Genomic DNA, 15,816 nt, shown 5'->3' on the forward strand with positions numbered 1-15,816 from the left:
GAACATGGAAGTAAAATATTCTACCATATGGAATTATTAATATTTTTAAGTGGATTATAAAATTCAGTAATTAAGAAAAAATAGGAGCAAACTTTCTTGCTCTGTATTAATGTAAACAAAGCTCAGATTGAATAAGTAACTAATTAACAATATTTTTTCAATATTTTCAAAACTGGACGTTTACGACATCACGCCTCATGAAGTGCAGCTATAGGCTACGTTCACACTGCAGGCTGAAACGACCCAATTCCGAATTTTTTGCCCCTAAGCGGCCCAATTCCGATCTTTTCATGACAGTCTGAATGACACAGATCCGATCTTTTCAAATGCGACCCAGGCCCCGTGGGTTTGCCGGCCTGATTCCGAATTGTAGCCGATCTTTTCAATTGCGACCGCCGTCTGACCGGCCAGGCGACTTGATTCCGAACTGTACGTCATCGACACGCAACAAACGTCATCATTTTGCGTTGAAGTAGGCGGGAACGAGAACGTAAACATCAACCATGGTGGACGATGCTGCTGAGATCAGTCAGTAGAAGGGAAGAGAGGTCACCGATTGGATTAATATTTGGGCTGATCGCTCTTTTCAGGCCAAACTCCAGGGCTCTGATCGCAACTGGGCGGTTTTTGAAAAAAATTCCAGATAAACGGCAGAGCGTGGTGTTGAACCTTTACCGCGATAACTTTTTTTTCTTTCTCCCCTTTGACCGTGCTCAGAAGCGCGGGGGACCCAGGCAATCCCCCTCCTCCTCCTCCCTGTTCTGATCCTTAGATTCTCCAGAACGGGTTAATAAAGAGTCCATAGCATTTATTTTGGGGGAAACCTTCTTTTATTACCGTCCTCCGTAACACACAACATGAATGCGCGCCCACACTGCCCCCCCCTATTCTCTATCGCGGCACGCGCTTGCACACACGCGGGCGCGCGGCCCCAGCACATACACATTCCTCTTCCACTAAAGTGGGTACAGACGATACCGACTCCAATGCCTTCTTAAAATGAGAAGATTGTAATTGTGCTGCTCCTTTGTGAAAATAAATTTAATATTACAAAAAGAGCTCCGCTTTTGACAACACTGTTGTTGACATCCATTGTTAACGTTGGCTCCGCAAACGAGTGACGTCGTTCACCGTTGAGTATTCTTCTGGCTTCTGCGCATGCGGGTCTCGTTTGGGTCGTGTCACGGTCACACTGGAGATCACAAAAGTTCGGATTTACTTGGAAATGTGAACGGTCTAGCAAACAATTCGGATTTTTTCAAAAAATCCGAATTGAGCATTAAGCCCTGCAGTGTGAACGTAGCCTTAGATTGGCCCGCACATGCGCAGTTGTATCCTCGTCAGCAGCATCAGGACCAGAAAGGAAGCGGACTAAATTGCGATGAGATTGACAAGATGGTGCACGTAAACATCGTGGAATGACAGTTTTCCTGTTTGTCCGCGCTCCAACGGCCCTTGGCGTCGTTTAATCCGCGATTCGAGGTAAAGGTAAAGGAAGGTAGCGGTTAGCCAACGGCGAGCGGACCCGTGACGTTTCCAGCCTCCAGCTGAGCCGCGACATTGATCCCCTCTCGTGTTGTGACAGGCTTTCTGGTGTCATGGCAGCTGGGTTCTAGTGGGATGCACGTCGGTGTTCGTCCGTACTCGCTCTCCGTCGTGATGGCCGCTCTTTACCAGGGCACCGACACCTCCTCTCCGGACAAATTCATGGCCTTGAAAGACGTGAGAGAAGTGAAGGAGGAAACGACGCTCGACGAGAAGCTCTTCCTGCTGGCATGCGAGAAAGGTTGGCTTCCGTTCAATGAAATTCAATGTCCTCGCCAGGTATTTTAATAGCTATAGTTGGACATGGAGAAGAAAAGATGACCGAGACATCCTGAGATGGACATCAGTGCTGCATCCAGAATCATGTTGCAGATTGCTGCTCCTGCTCTGCTGACTCCTGGCAGCTCCTAACAAGGCAAACAAAGCAGGAGCAGCAGAGATGCATGTGCATTCTCAACTGCACTGATAAGAGCAGTCAAAGGCAGATTTGGGAGACAGTGACTGCCACTGTGACCATATAAAGGCTTGATGAAACATGACTGCGCAGCAGAAGCTGTCCTCTGTGAGAGATGTTATTGTTAGGCAAGATTAAGGGGAACTGTTGGAGCCCAGCCACCCCAGTTAAAGCTCCCCTCTCTGCATCTGTGGCTCAGATCAGTGGTTTGCAGATAACGGTACATGTGAGTGTTGGATGCCTCTCCAAGGATTAACTTTTTTTTTAATGAAAGTTCATTAAAAATATGTTTAAACTGGTATTTCACCTCTTTCTTTTAACCAAATTGTTTTAATGCACTAAATTGTGTGCGTTTTTTTCTAAATCCACAAACCCAAATAAGGCAGGATTAGTTTAGATAAACGTCTGTAATGTTTATTTGCAATAAAAATCATTTTTTGTGAAAGTCTTTTGCTATTTTTAGTGACCCCTTGTTAGGTATTTTGCCCATCATAAACAATTTATTAAATTACACAAACTGCAAATCAATGTTTTAACTGTCTTTTGAGCTAAGGCACTTTGTAGTATGTATTACAAACCCACTCTGATCAAATTTTCAGTGTTTTTAACATGTTCTTGTGGCATTTTTCTGATGATAGAGGACATTTATAAATAAGGAAAATTAAGTCTTTCTTTATTCAAATCAATGTGGATCAGAGGCAGAAGAAAAAATGCAGTGTGACAAAGTTTGACACTAAACCTACAGCTTTGCTCCATGCCGACGCTTGTAGACAAATAGAATCATGTATGTTGCTTGCATGCTGTCTTTCGGTGTCCTTACATCACACCATTAGTAAGGTGTGAGCACTGGCTTCTTACTGGCCACACACAAATGCTAAATGCATGGGGTGTGTCTTTAAGACGGGGTGTCATAGGACACCCACACAAACAACGCTCTGTCTAATTTCCTTATTTCTAGATTTCTTCTTAGACCAATTAAATGAATAATTTCCCACGACATACCTGAACATCTCTTGTGACCCACTAGTATACAGTGGCACCCTGGTTGAGAAGCACTGCAGTGGATGACAGTGCAGTGTTTTACATTTCTTTTTAATCCAAACTTTACCTTCACTTCGTTTTTCTGTTCTAATTTCAGAGTTTTATTGTACGAGTCCTTTTCCCTGTATGTCCTAATCTGACCCCCATGTAAAGCTATTTGAAAATTCTTTGTGTGGCTAAAATAAATATTTCATTTAGAATAAATTGTTGAAATCTCCGTATTGTGATACATGTATATGTTCTTCCAGGTGACTACTACATGGTGAAGAAACTGCTGGAGGAGAATCGACACGGCGAGCTCAACATCAACTGCATAGACGTGCTGGGAAGAGACGCCATCACCATCGCCATTGAGAATGAGAATTTGGACATCCTGCAGCTTCTGCTTGAGCATGGCTGCCAGGTAACCCACTGTTCATTTGTTTAGTTTGCCACTAAATGCACAGCGTCTCATAACATTGTGCTTTTCTGCAAAGGCAACAGATGCCTTGTTGGTGGCCATAGACTCGGAGGTGGTGGGGGCTGTGGACATCCTCCTCAACCACAAACCGAGACGATCCTCCAAGCCCTCTATTGCTGTATGTCTCTTCTCACGACGGCTTTAAAATCCCCTTTGAATCAAAAAATGCAGCAAACAGATTGGTATTACTGCATTCTTTAAAATCTGTTCTGTCTTTCTCAGAAACTGATGCAGCGCATCCAGAATCCAGAGTATTCAACCACCATGGACGTGGTTCCGGTCATCCTGGCAGCGCACAGGAACAATTATGAGATCTTGACCATGCTGCTGAAACAGGACATCTCTCTTCCCAGACCTCACGCCGTGGGCTGCGAGTGCACGTTGTGCAACGCTAAAAACAAGAAGGACAGCTTACGTCACTCCAGGTACACGAGCTCCTCGTGCTTTAAAGAAGATGTGAGTTTCTGTAGCTTGAACTTTTGGCTTTTGTCTTTGCAAATTAACCCATTTATCAAGAAGATAGGAGTAATGATGAATGAGTGCCTGTCAAGAAAAGCAGTCAAGATCTTTTGTAGCTTCTTGTTTTTTTGCTTTTAGCAGCTAGTAAATGTCTTTTAAGCATTAAATGACACGATTTAGAGGGTTGTGCAGAGGTTTCTATAGGAATGTTTTTAACTCTACGACAGTTCCGCCTCTACAAATGGATTTGGCTTTATAATGCCATCCACAGAATGTGCTTTTTTTTTTGATAAGAAGATTTTCGAGTTATTCACATTTCATTAAAGTTACAAAACGACAGTATTTTCGTGGTTTGGTCCTTGGCTTCTCACTGAGTATATAGGATTTGCAGATGGCATTGAGCTGATATCCGGTGCTGGGCAGTTTTGTTCTCAAGCAGCGCCTCCCACACAGTGCATCAATTGAAGCACTCTGCAGTGTATCTGCCAAACCACAGAGAGAAACATAACGGCAAGAAAAAGGAAGCTTTCTTTCATTAGTTGGTCCTCAGGATTTGCGACTAAGAGCAGAACAGCCCTACTTTTAACAGCAAATCATTTCTAATTGCAATTTGACAGCAGTCAGGTTACATGTGGAGCAATAAGAATTTATTATTATTTTAAAAAAGGCACATAAAAGGTGTAGTTACAATGGTGTCCAGCTTAATGCAACAAAAACATCAGAGCATCTATTCCAACTAAGATTATCTCACTTTTCAATTCAATTCATTCAACTGTCTGCAGGAATCTATAGGTGTCCTGTTGTTCTCCTGTCAATATTTCAGAAACTAGTCACTAAACTCAAACACAAAATAAAATAATTAAATGAATATGATAAACAGAGATAAAATGCTTTAAAAAGAGTTGGGTTGAAGAAAAATTGTATTATTTCCCACCCCCAGTCGTACAACATTTTATAGATACATTTTTACACAATAAACACATAAATATTTACTAAAACCCAAAAGAAAAAGGAAAAAAGAGAAAGTAAAAAGCACCAAGGGACAACACCAGGAAGTCATGATTTTTCCATATATTGTCCCGTTAGGCTTCTCGTTTTCTAAAATACGCTTCCAAAATTATTGGTTAGTATGTTTTTTTTTCCTTTACTCTAAGACGTAGCTGTAGTGCAGTGTAGTAAAACTGAAAGTTCAAACTGGTTTGGCGTTGTTATTGAATCAACTTAAGTGTAACTTCACGTTTGTGCACCGTTTGTGCTCTACAATCTTCAATTTTCAGGTTCCGGCTTGACATCTACCGCTGCCTGGCGAGCCCGGCGCTCATCATGCTGACGGAGGAGGATCCCATTCTGAGAGCGTTTGAGTTGAGCACAGACCTGAAGGAGCTCAGCCTTGTAGAGGTGGAGTTTAGGTAAATCCAACTGCTGCTTCAGTGCTGTAACATCACTGAAACCACCACCATGACAAATAGATTCAGGCTGTAATGTTGTCAACCTGATTTTATCTGAAGGAATGACTATGAGGAGCTGGCCACGCAGTGCAAGATGTTTGCCAAAGACCTTCTGGCTCAGGCGCGAAACTCCAGAGAGCTGGAAGTGATTCTCAATCACACATCCAGCGAAGATCATCTCGACAAGAGAGGCTTGCTGGAGGAGCGGATGAACCTGAGCCGGCTTAAACTAGCCATCAAGTACAACCAGAAAGAGGTTGGTTTGTGAAGATCTGCCATTAAAGTGGGCACTTTCACTGAAGCTCAAAGCTCGCTGCTCCTCTACATACCCTTGAAAGTGCATCAACATCTGGAGATGGATCATGCAGAAGCAGAGGCAGGGACTTTTGACATGTCATATGGATGCAGAAAAAACTTTTCTGCAAAAAGAAAATGGACAAAAAGCAGAGTTTGATTAGGGGAAACAAATTTTTAAGCTAAAAGTACCAATTTGGTATTTATACTGCAAAAAGAGATGGCGTAAAAATAGGTAAAGAACACAATTTTGTTTTTAAATCACTAGAAAGTGATAAAATTATCTCTGACTGCAGGAAGTCATTTTAACTTAACAAATTCTATGATAAAATATCAAAATCTAGAAACCAGGAGTTCCACACAAGAAAAAAAATCACAAAGTAAAATAAGCTAAAAAAGCTGTTAGTTACTGAAAACTGAAGGTTTCACAGCTAACTATTAAGCATTATTTTTGCAGTACTAAGTAAATGATTTGTATTTTTGGAGTTTTTATACAACTTATTAGCATTCATTTTGATTAGAGGGACAAGACTCATTTTTGAAAGTGATCATAGTTGGCCTACCTTCATAAACCTTCATAAAATCTAAAGCTAGCACTTATTCTTAGAACACAAATCAAAATTTTGTTTCTAAAATAATGACAGTGAATGCCAGTCTAACTTTCAACATTTAATTTTAACATCTTTAAAATTTAACCACAAATGAAGTTTTTCTATTGTCAAGATTATGGAGCAAAAGGATTTTGACTCATTTTAATAATAATTTCCTTATCTTAGTTATTGATGGGGACAAAAAAAATCTTAACTGTCCTTATTTGGAGAAAAGCTTGTAGAGCAGAGATAATTTAAAATGACTCCAAACCTTGTCAAATGTTTTGAATGTCTAAAATCAAGGTTTTAAATCTCAGCTCAGGTATGATGGGAAGCACCACAAGTTGGTGCAGCACACTGTAGCTTCACTTGCTTCCTTCAGGGGACAGCAGTCAAAGCTGAAGGTAAAAGCTGAGTGTGATTAATAGTTGGGACGATTACAGTTTTGCAGGAGAAATAACACAGATCAAACATTATTATAAAAAGAGCAAAAGATTCAGCCGTCTCTGGTTGAACACTCGTTTCTTTTCTTCAACAGGCTTGGCAGAAACGCTGTCATTGTGTTTCTGAGTGTTCTTTGTTCGTTCCTTATTCCTCCTCTGAGAACACTAACGAGGCAGAAGATGAGGGCTGCTCTCCGGAAGGTCTAAAAGCTTTTTTGTGGTTTGGTATGGAGCAGCAGCACAGTGCTGTGTATCCGCGCTGAAACATTTGCTCGTTGACTGCATGAAACCCCATGTTCACATTCATCCTGGCTTTGCAGTGGAGCAGTGTATTTACATAATGCCTGCCAGTTGCCTGCTGGCAAAAACAAGCGGAGAACCAGCAGCTGCCTGTACCCTGACACTCTGATCAATTAGACGACCGACCAGAACATAGCAGGACATCCTAGAGTTTATCTTTGACTGAAAAACTGAAACAGAAAGAAGTGCGGCAACAGAAATGACGATTGAGTAAATGCAGCAAAAGAAAATGTTTAACTTTCAATTTTTATCATCTCCAGATGTTTGGTTGTTTCTGTAAAATCACATCCAAATACTTTTGCTTTCTTTTGCCGACAGTTTGTGGCTCAATCCAACTGTCAGCAGTTCCTCAACACCGTTTGGTTCGGAGAGACGGCGAGCTACCGTCGCAAACACACCTGTCTGAAGATAGCCACCGTCCTGAGCGTGGCCATACTTTGGCCGCTGCTGTCTGTCTGCTACTTTCTGGTGCCACGCTCGCGCGTCGGCCAGATCATCCACACCCCGTTTGTGAAATTCATCATCCACAGCGCTTCCTACTTCACCTTCCTGCTGCTGCTCAACCTTTACTCTCTGGTCTACAACGAAGGCAAGAAGAACACAATGGGCCCCGCTCTGGAGATGATTGATTACCTTCTCATCCTCTGGATCATAGGTGGGCTTTCTCCTTAGCAAATGATGCACCAAGTCTGAGGGATAAAGAAGTTTTCCGTGTCCATTTAACTAAATGTAGACTAAACATTCAATGCTAAAGGGGAAAAAAATGATATTGAAGCATTTTTATCAGGAAATGAAAATGCAAGATGACGGTCAGCCTGAAGTCTCTAATTCTATCAGACGCTGCATGACAAATTGTTGCCTGTACAGAAAATGACAGAAAGCCCAGCCTGACTGGATTAAATGGGTCAGCTCTTCCTCTAATTGAACTCCACAGGATGGAGCTCCGGCATTTAATTTCTCCTTTGTGGCCCATCTGAGTGCTGTCATCACTGAAGTCAACACACATGCAAACATAAACATGTTAGTTTCTGCCTGATGGGGCGAGGCTGGACACTGAGGAGATGAAAGTTCTTATCTTTTTCCTTGGAAAAAAAAAATCAATATCATCCAGTGAGCCTCGTTAATGGCCTCCTGGCTTCTCAGCAGTGAAGCTTTTTTCTCTCCTACTCTGACCTAAACATCTTTTTTAATATTGTTGATTAATTGTGTCATTAATTTTGACAGGTTATACATTTATTAAGGCAGTTACATCAACATTACATGATGCGTGTGCTACTTTTTAACATCAGTGAAATATTTCAAAAGGCTATAATGCCACTCCTCTCCTTTGTTGAGTTTGCCTGTTGGAAAATCTATACTTTTTTCCTAAAGATGGGAATGTCTAATTTTTTTTTTTTTTTTAGACTAAAGTCTCCTAAAGTAAGTCAGCAGGGGTGTCTTTGATTTTCACTTTAACTTCGAAAAATTTACCCAATCTGTTTTCTTAAGTCCCACTCGGATCTTTTGATCTATTTTTAAAGCATTTTAAAACATTTTTTTCATTGCGATTTATTCTGTTTTTTGGCAAAATCCCAAAAAATTTTGTTTTGTAGGACATCGTTTCTGCAGTAGCTCATTAGTAATTTTGCCTTGCTGAGAGCTCGGAGCAGGGAGCTTGTGTAAATTTTCTCCATTACTAAGAAGCTCTTTTTCAAACAGTTTGAATAATAAATACTCAGAAATGCAATTTTGAGCTTAAATTTCTTAATATATGCTCTCCATAAGAAAAATCCTACAAGAGCATGTTAAAAACACCAAAATCACAATTTTCCTCGGAGTGGGTCTTTAAAGCAACCTTTCTGCAAGGCGCACTGCAGGATGCCTGCAGGTTCAGAACATTATGTAAGATGTGCTGAACTGAAAAAATGCAGTTTCTTTCTCGTATTTTTAGGATGTGAACAGTCTTTTTGCAAGTTAAATGTTAACAACTCATTATCACAACTAAATCAACGGCTTCCATTCATGTTTTTTTTCTTTTCCTCTTGCCATTCTCCTCCTTCGTCTTTCTCCTTCATCCATTTTTCTTTCCCTTGGGCCAAACGCCTCACATTAATAGTGGGATTGGATGTTGGGAGTGTTTGGCTTCCTGTACGTGTTGTGATATTTCTGCAGCTCTTGATTTCAGTGTTTCATTTCGAAAACATTTGAGTGGATGAAGAAACATCTAATGGGCTGCATTGCTAAGTCATCAAGGGGCTCAGCCATTACATTCACTCATTTTACTACGTATTTATTTCCAAATATTTTTATTCATTTCAATTCTATCTTCTTTTTTTTAAATTATTAAATTCCACACACTTAGGGAGGCGACACATTTTCATCACATTAGTCTTTTGCATTCCTGTTTCCTCAGGGCCTCTTCTGTGAGATAAATTATGATTAAATTTGGAGAGGATTTCAAAATATTCCAGATGACATCAAAAAATGCTTTTCTTTCCAGTGAGACGATGAATTTCTTATTCCCTGTAGGAATGGTGTGGTCGGACGTGAAACGTCTGTGGTATGAAGGCCTGGAAGACTTTCTGGAAGAATCCAGGAACCAGTTGAGCTTTGTGATGAACTCTCTCTACCTGGCCACCTTCACCCTTAAGATTGTTGCTCATAGCAAGGTACACACACCTTGTTTTTTTTTCTCTGTTGTTTTTATATAAATGTTATTCAGGAAAGAAACTGTCAAAAACTCTTAAAATAATAATTTCAGTTCCATCAGCTTCAGCTCTCTTCATGTCTGATAAAATGTAGCAGCTCAAACTGACACTCAGAAAGAGTTACACACTTTGATTCTTAGCATTTAATTTAAACCAGTTAAAAGGTTTAAATGACACATTTTTGCAATTTTGCATTGCTACTAATTTCTTTAAGTATTATGAGGATTGTGAACATTTATAAGCCACTAATTGTAAGTGGTGATTTAAAAAAATAGAAATATCACTATGTTTTTAATGGAGATTTATTATTTTTTAACACAGTTAAGTAATTGAAACAGTTAGTAACACTAACGTGACCATTTTAACACTGACTCCTAGTGGTGACAGGCTGCAACAACATGAACAAAGATCCAAACTGGGTCTAAACCTGTAGCACAGGAGCTACATGTGGCTCTTCTATCTCTATTGTTGAGCTTTGGGTTTGTAGTTTTGGTTCATTTGTTTTAGTTTATTAAGGTTTGTCATTTAGGTTTATATTTTTAACATATCTGATAACTGAGCGAAACTATGGTAAAAGGTTTACTTCAATGCCAGAGTTTTTTATTATTAGAGTAAGATTAAAGAACCTCTTATTTTCAGCTGCACAACAGAGTGTAGTTGCTGTTCAGAGGCAAATTTTTTTACACTACATTAACATATTTAGATGTATTTTTCTAAAACTGGATTCTTCATTAATGTTGTGTTTATATTTGATAGTAAAAGGACAACAAGGATGAAGTCGAATCAAATTCCATCCAGCCATCCATCCATGTCCTGAACCCGTTTTTAGTGGCCTAACCCAGCCACTATTGGGTGAAGGCGGGGTCCACCCCGTACAGGTCACCTGTCTGTCGCAGGGCCACAATCACGCGCACACACACTCACATTCACACCTAGGGGCAATTTAGAGTAACCAATTAAACTATGAAGCATGTTTTTGGACTGTAGGAGAAAGCCAGAATCCCAGGAGAAAACCCTCGCATGCATGGGGAGAGCATGCAAACACAGAAAGGTCCCAGCTGGGATCTGTGCCGCCATGCAGCCCACACATCAAAGGCATGATAGAAAATGTCATATTTTAAATTCAATAAATCTGCTTCAGCAGGAGGATCTCATTTGACACAGGATTACTTTTATTTTGAAAGGAAAATGCAAATGCTTCTGTCAAAAGTAAATTTAGTTAAAATTACGATATATAAAAAAAAGTTAAATGATTTTGATATTTAAAAGCTACATTTTATAAATGAAGTATTTAATTCATTCAACAATCATGACATAATTAATGAATGAAGTAATGGCCACAAAAAACATAACTAAAATGTATTTTTCTAAAGGGTAAAGTGGGTCTTTGCGGCTTTCACTGAGTTTTGGTCAATAAATAACAGGACCAAATCGCTCTTCTTGAATGAAAGGTTGCAGACCCCTGATCTAAACAAAAGAACTAGTTTCCTGGTTGGTATTGTGGCCCGGTATAGAAAATGTGAATAAATGTGTTCAAATCGCTTAAATGCCTTGGACTGGACTCGCTTTCTGCAGTGCAAAGATGTGCCAGAGATGGAAAGAAAGAACTGGGACGCTTTCCATCCCATCCTGGTGGCAGAGGGTCTCTTTGCCTTTGCCAACGTCCTGAGCTACCTGCGCCTTTTCTTCATGTACACCACCAGCTCCATCCTGGGCCCTCTGCAGGTAAGACAGAAGCAGTCGGTTTAGTCATGAAAGAAAATATGGCAGAAAGCTTACGAAACATTCTCAAAAATGCTTTGTGGAGCACCCACTCTCTTGCTGTCTTGGTGAATGTGAAAAAATTCAAGAGCAAAGCCTCACACTGAGCCTTGCTGCAGCTGTGATTGGCATGAGCATTCAGTTGCTGTTACCACTGATGAGTATCTGCTCTTTTTCTACACTAAATCTAAAATTTAAACAGTTTTGAACTAGAAGCTTCCTTAGTACAGTTATTCTAATTGACTTTAAGGCTCTGCTTGTTTTCCTTTTGTTTGTTTCCTTCCCCTGATAGTCCAACCTGTCTGTTCAGTTTGCTGGACTGCAGAAATGGTAGAAGCAGCCATATCCAGGATTTTTTTCTCCCGTGTGTGAACTGGCTTGCATAATAGCTGCCTCAGTGATTCAGTCAGATCAGTCTGCCTGCTGGAATGCTTTCTCACTGTCAAGTTCTTGTTTCTAGTTGGCTCATAAAAGACTCAGCCTGCTGAGCAGTTTGTTAATGAACACTCTCAAACCCCAGCTCTCTTCACTTCCATCTGCTTGATTTTCCTCCCATCATCTCTGCACGCATGTTGTGACATCAGCGTCTGGGTTGGCAGGATGTGGAAAAACTGGAATGGGCTCAGATAGATGTGGTTGTGTGTTCATTCACACTCACGTGGCAGACACGCCGCCCCAGAAAGGCACCTACACACTCTATGGTGAAGGATTTCGTCCAGTTCTGCTCGGTAAAGCTAACGCACACAGAATGAGTCATGAATATGGGGGTTGCAGACTTCCCTGAATGTGTCTTTCCTGAAAGGGCCGGCTCATGTGTCTGTGGGGTCGGGACCCCTGCTCAGTTTGGAAAGAGTGGTGGAAAGTGTGAATCCGCTCATTCGTGGCCCAGACTTAACCTCAGCAACAGCCTGAGTCCACCGTCACTAACGGTGCAAGAGTTTGTCAGAAAATATGTCATTTATTACACCTTAAAGTTCAGATAACGTTTTTGGTATTTACTCTTGTCCAGTATGCTACATCTCTTTCTTTTGCAAAGATGTAGGGTTAACTTTTTTGGGCTGCTCCAAATGCATTTTTCATAGCATAAACTCAGTAAATCCCCCTTTAGTCCGCATTGCGTTCTGTTTGTACAGTAATTAACTAAGGCTATCTGTCAGGGTTGGCAAGCATGGAACAACCTCAGCTAGCTATTTACCAGCGGTAAAGGAGTACACTGAAGGGATTTACTCTGTTTGGAATCATCCTAACAGGCCGATCCTTCTTAAACAAGCTGCCTTGGTTTCAGTGCAAACATGCCAGTTGTCCTTCGCCCTGAGGTGCGGGCAGAGCAGCTGCACTAGACACTGTCTGTTTATGTTTTGTAAGGGCAGGCTTCGTGTTCGAGCATTTGTTTGCTCAGATCTATAAAAAGTGTTTTTTTCTTAATAGTCCATAAGGCTTTTTCAAGAAAACTTCTTAACTTTAGGTCTAATGCAGCCAGAATATGTTGGGGGTTTTTCCACTTTGCTGTGAGAGAAACAATGCTGAGGTAGCTTGAATGTAGAAATAATCTACAATCGGTAAAAACAGGACACTACTGTAAATTACTACTGTAAATACTTCTATAAAGGTTCAGTGGGCAAATGTCAGATTCTTTGTCAATGCCTTACAGATCTCCATGGGTCAGATGCTGCAGGATTTTGGAAAGTTTCTGGGCCTTTTCCTGCTGGTCCTATTCTCCTTCACCATTGGACTCACTCAGCTGTACGGAAAAGACCTAAAAGACCCACAAAAGAAAACAACCAAGGACTGCGAAGGCATCTTCTGCCAGCAACAGAGCAACGACGCATTCCACACGTATGATCAAACCTTTCTGCATCAGTGGTCAATGTCCAGAATGTTTCTTAACTGATGACAGACATGTTTCTTGTTTTTACTCCTAATCTGTATCAAAATTCAAATTTAAACACAATTAAAGTGTGTTTTAAAAAGAAACAGGAATAAAGCAAACATATGAAAAAAATACAGTTTAGCAGAGTATTGTCTTTTTTGAGAAACTAAAAATGTATTACAACCTGTAGAGAACAGATGTGTTGCACAAATGAATACAGTGACTATTTAAATGTCTTTAAACATATGGAAAATGCTCTGAAGGATGCGTTCTTTTTGTTGATGTTTACATTTAGGCAGAACATTTTTATCATCACTTATGTTTAGATGAAATGTTTTCTGTAAAGGAAGTGGAGGAAAGCTAGGAGGAGTTTCAGCAGCCTCTGCAGTGAATGCCTACCCTGCAAACAAAGCTAATATTCTTCTAAAAAACTGCACATTACTGCAGGATTGCAGCTGCTCGTTTATTAATTAAGCTTAGGGGAGTACCTGCAGCAATTTTTCTGTTGGATTGGAGGAAATCTATTTTGCTTTGAAAACCCCTTCTTTTTTATAAAACCAGAATTCTACTTTTTTTTGTGTGTGTGTTCACCAAAACCCTCGTTTACCTGTTTTCCAGGTTTATGGGGACCTGCTACGCCCTCTTCTGGTACATCTTCTCGCTGGCCCACGTTGCCCTCTTCGTCACCCGAATCAGCTACACAGAGGAGCTGAGGTCTTTTGTTGGTGCCTTGATCATAGGCACCTACAACATCGTGGTGGTTATTGTACTCACCAAGCTGCTGGTGGCCATGCTCCATAAGAGCTTCAGACAAATTGCTGTAAGTCTGCACGGATCACTAGTCTGACGTTTCTCTTCATGAGTAATTAAAGCCGAGTTCAGAGCAGGAACTGGTGGAGTTTTTTTTTGTTCCAAGTGTTCCTGAAATGTTGCACAGCTGCTAAAGCTTTTCTTTGACGTTAAAGAACTGCTGGAAATTAGATTTAAATAAAGATTACTTTTTGTTGCCACATTTCTTGACTTTTTGGTGCTTTTTGTAGAATCACGAGGACAAGGAGTGGAAGTTTGCTCGAGCTAAACTCTGGCTGAGCTACTTTGATGACAAGTGTACTATGCCTCCACCTTTCAACATCCTCCCTTCACCAAAGACTGTCTGCTACCTGGTGACCAGTTTGAGGAAGTGGATCTGCTCTCACACTCCAAAGGGCAAAATGAAGAGACAGAATAGCCTCAAAGTGAGAAAAATAAGATCCCCGGTCTTTTCTGCTTTCTGTCTTTTATGTGACCTACCTCCTTCCTGTTGTTTACCTCCAGGAGTGGAAGAACCTGAAGCAAAAGCGGGATGAGAACTACCAGAAGATCATGTGCTGCCTGGTTCACCGATACCTGACCTCCACAAGGCAGAAGATGCAGAGCACAGACCAGGCCACAGTGGAGAACCTGAACGACCTGCGCCAAGATTTGTCCAAATTTCGCAATGAGATGAGAGACCTGCTGGGCTTCAGGACCTCCAAGTATGCCATGTTCTATCCACGGAGCTAAAACCACAACATTTATTCGCTTCTCCCTCTCCTACCTTCATTTCGTGTTAATCTGGGATGTCAACATGTGCAGTTGCATAGGGAACTTCACTATATCAAACTTTAGAAAACTTTTAATCAGCAACCAAAGCCCCCAAAGTCAGACCTTTGTCTTTTTTGTAAATATATAAAGCCATTGTTTTCAACGGAATGAATAAAAATTTATGGAAATACTTGATCTTCTTTTAGTTTAATTGGTTAAAAACCTGGGAAGAATGTTCCAGGTCACGTCACCCTTAGCAAAAAGTTATTCACGTGAGGTTTATTCCATGAAATATAAGGACAGCATGGTATAGACCAGAAGTCTGCAACAGTCAGAGCCTCATGATTCTTTCCCCCTCCATTATGGCTCTCTAGTTTAAGACAAATAAAAAGTAACTGTAAAGTAATAAGTAGAAAGTAAAATAAGTAAAGTTAACTAACTCAAACTTTATTCACAAAAAGTTGAAAAACAATGTGTGATACTCCACCAGGCTACCGACTACATTACACATAATGCTCCAATCCATCAAGTGGTTCAACATATTGAACAAATTCAATGATTTTGAGTGATCCTTGTGGTTAAAAAAATACATTGTCACTAAATTAGAACTGATTTAATTTTGTGGCTACTACTGTGTTGTGGTCAATGAGAAATCAACCCGAATGGCTCTTTAAGTGTTAAAGGTTACAGACCCCTGGTGTAGAGCATGTACATGTGGTGTAGGAAGTATATTAATAACTGAATACTTCCTCAGACTTAATGTTTTGACATTTTAAATTTACAATATATAGAAAAAGCAATTATACTGCCTCACTTTTAATACAGAATAAGTATACTTGTAGTACACTTAAATAGACTGCTTTTCGCTAAGGGCAACCATGAAGAATCCCATTTATTCAAA

The 15,816-nt window shown here is 40.4% G+C and overlaps 1 protein-coding gene across 3 annotated transcripts; it reads left to right on the top strand.

The window, feature by feature from the left end:
• Window positions 1-1,229: 1,229 nt before the first annotated feature.
• Window positions 1,230-15,105, top strand: trpc1 (transient receptor potential cation channel subfamily C member 1). Of its 3 annotated transcripts, none has more exons than XM_020712802.2 (14): window positions 1,230-1,482; window positions 1,586-1,786; window positions 3,289-3,443; window positions 3,517-3,618; window positions 3,723-3,925; window positions 5,237-5,368; window positions 5,468-5,663; window positions 7,353-7,689; window positions 9,543-9,682; window positions 11,294-11,446; window positions 13,134-13,318; window positions 13,971-14,172; window positions 14,393-14,587; window positions 14,667-15,105. In XM_020712802.2, exons 2-14 carry the CDS (start codon window positions 1,621-1,623, stop codon window positions 14,892-14,894), a joined length of 2,394 nt encoding a protein of 797 aa, XP_020568461.1. In that variant the 5' UTR covers window positions 1,230-1,482; window positions 1,586-1,620; the 3' UTR covers window positions 14,895-15,105. The 3 variants fall into 3 exon arrangements, with proteins under 3 accessions (XP_020568461.1, XP_020568462.1, XP_011487277.1); XM_011488975.3 differs by having other exon boundaries at window positions 1,231-1,482; window positions 11,297-11,446; XM_020712803.2 differs by having other exon boundaries at window positions 1,230-1,786.
• The last annotated feature ends 711 nt before the right edge of the window (window positions 15,106-15,816 follow it).

The sequence above is a fragment of the Oryzias latipes genome, chromosome 20 (genome assembly GCF_002234675.1).
Source record: "Oryzias latipes chromosome 20, ASM223467v1".
Classification (NCBI taxonomy): Eukaryota; Metazoa; Chordata; class Actinopteri; order Beloniformes; family Adrianichthyidae; genus Oryzias; species Oryzias latipes.

Coding starts and splice junctions, on each gene's coding strand:
- trpc1 (XM_020712803.2), top strand. CDS start 1,621: ATGCACGTCGGTGTTCGTCCGTACTCGCTCTCCGTCGTGATGGCCGCT. Junction 1,787..3,288: donor CCTGCTGGCATGCGAGAAAG/GTTGGCTTCCGT, acceptor ATGTTCTTCCAG/GTGACTACTACATGGTGAAG. Junction 3,444..3,516: donor TGCTTGAGCATGGCTGCCAG/GTAACCCACTGT, acceptor TTTTCTGCAAAG/GCAACAGATGCCTTGTTGGT.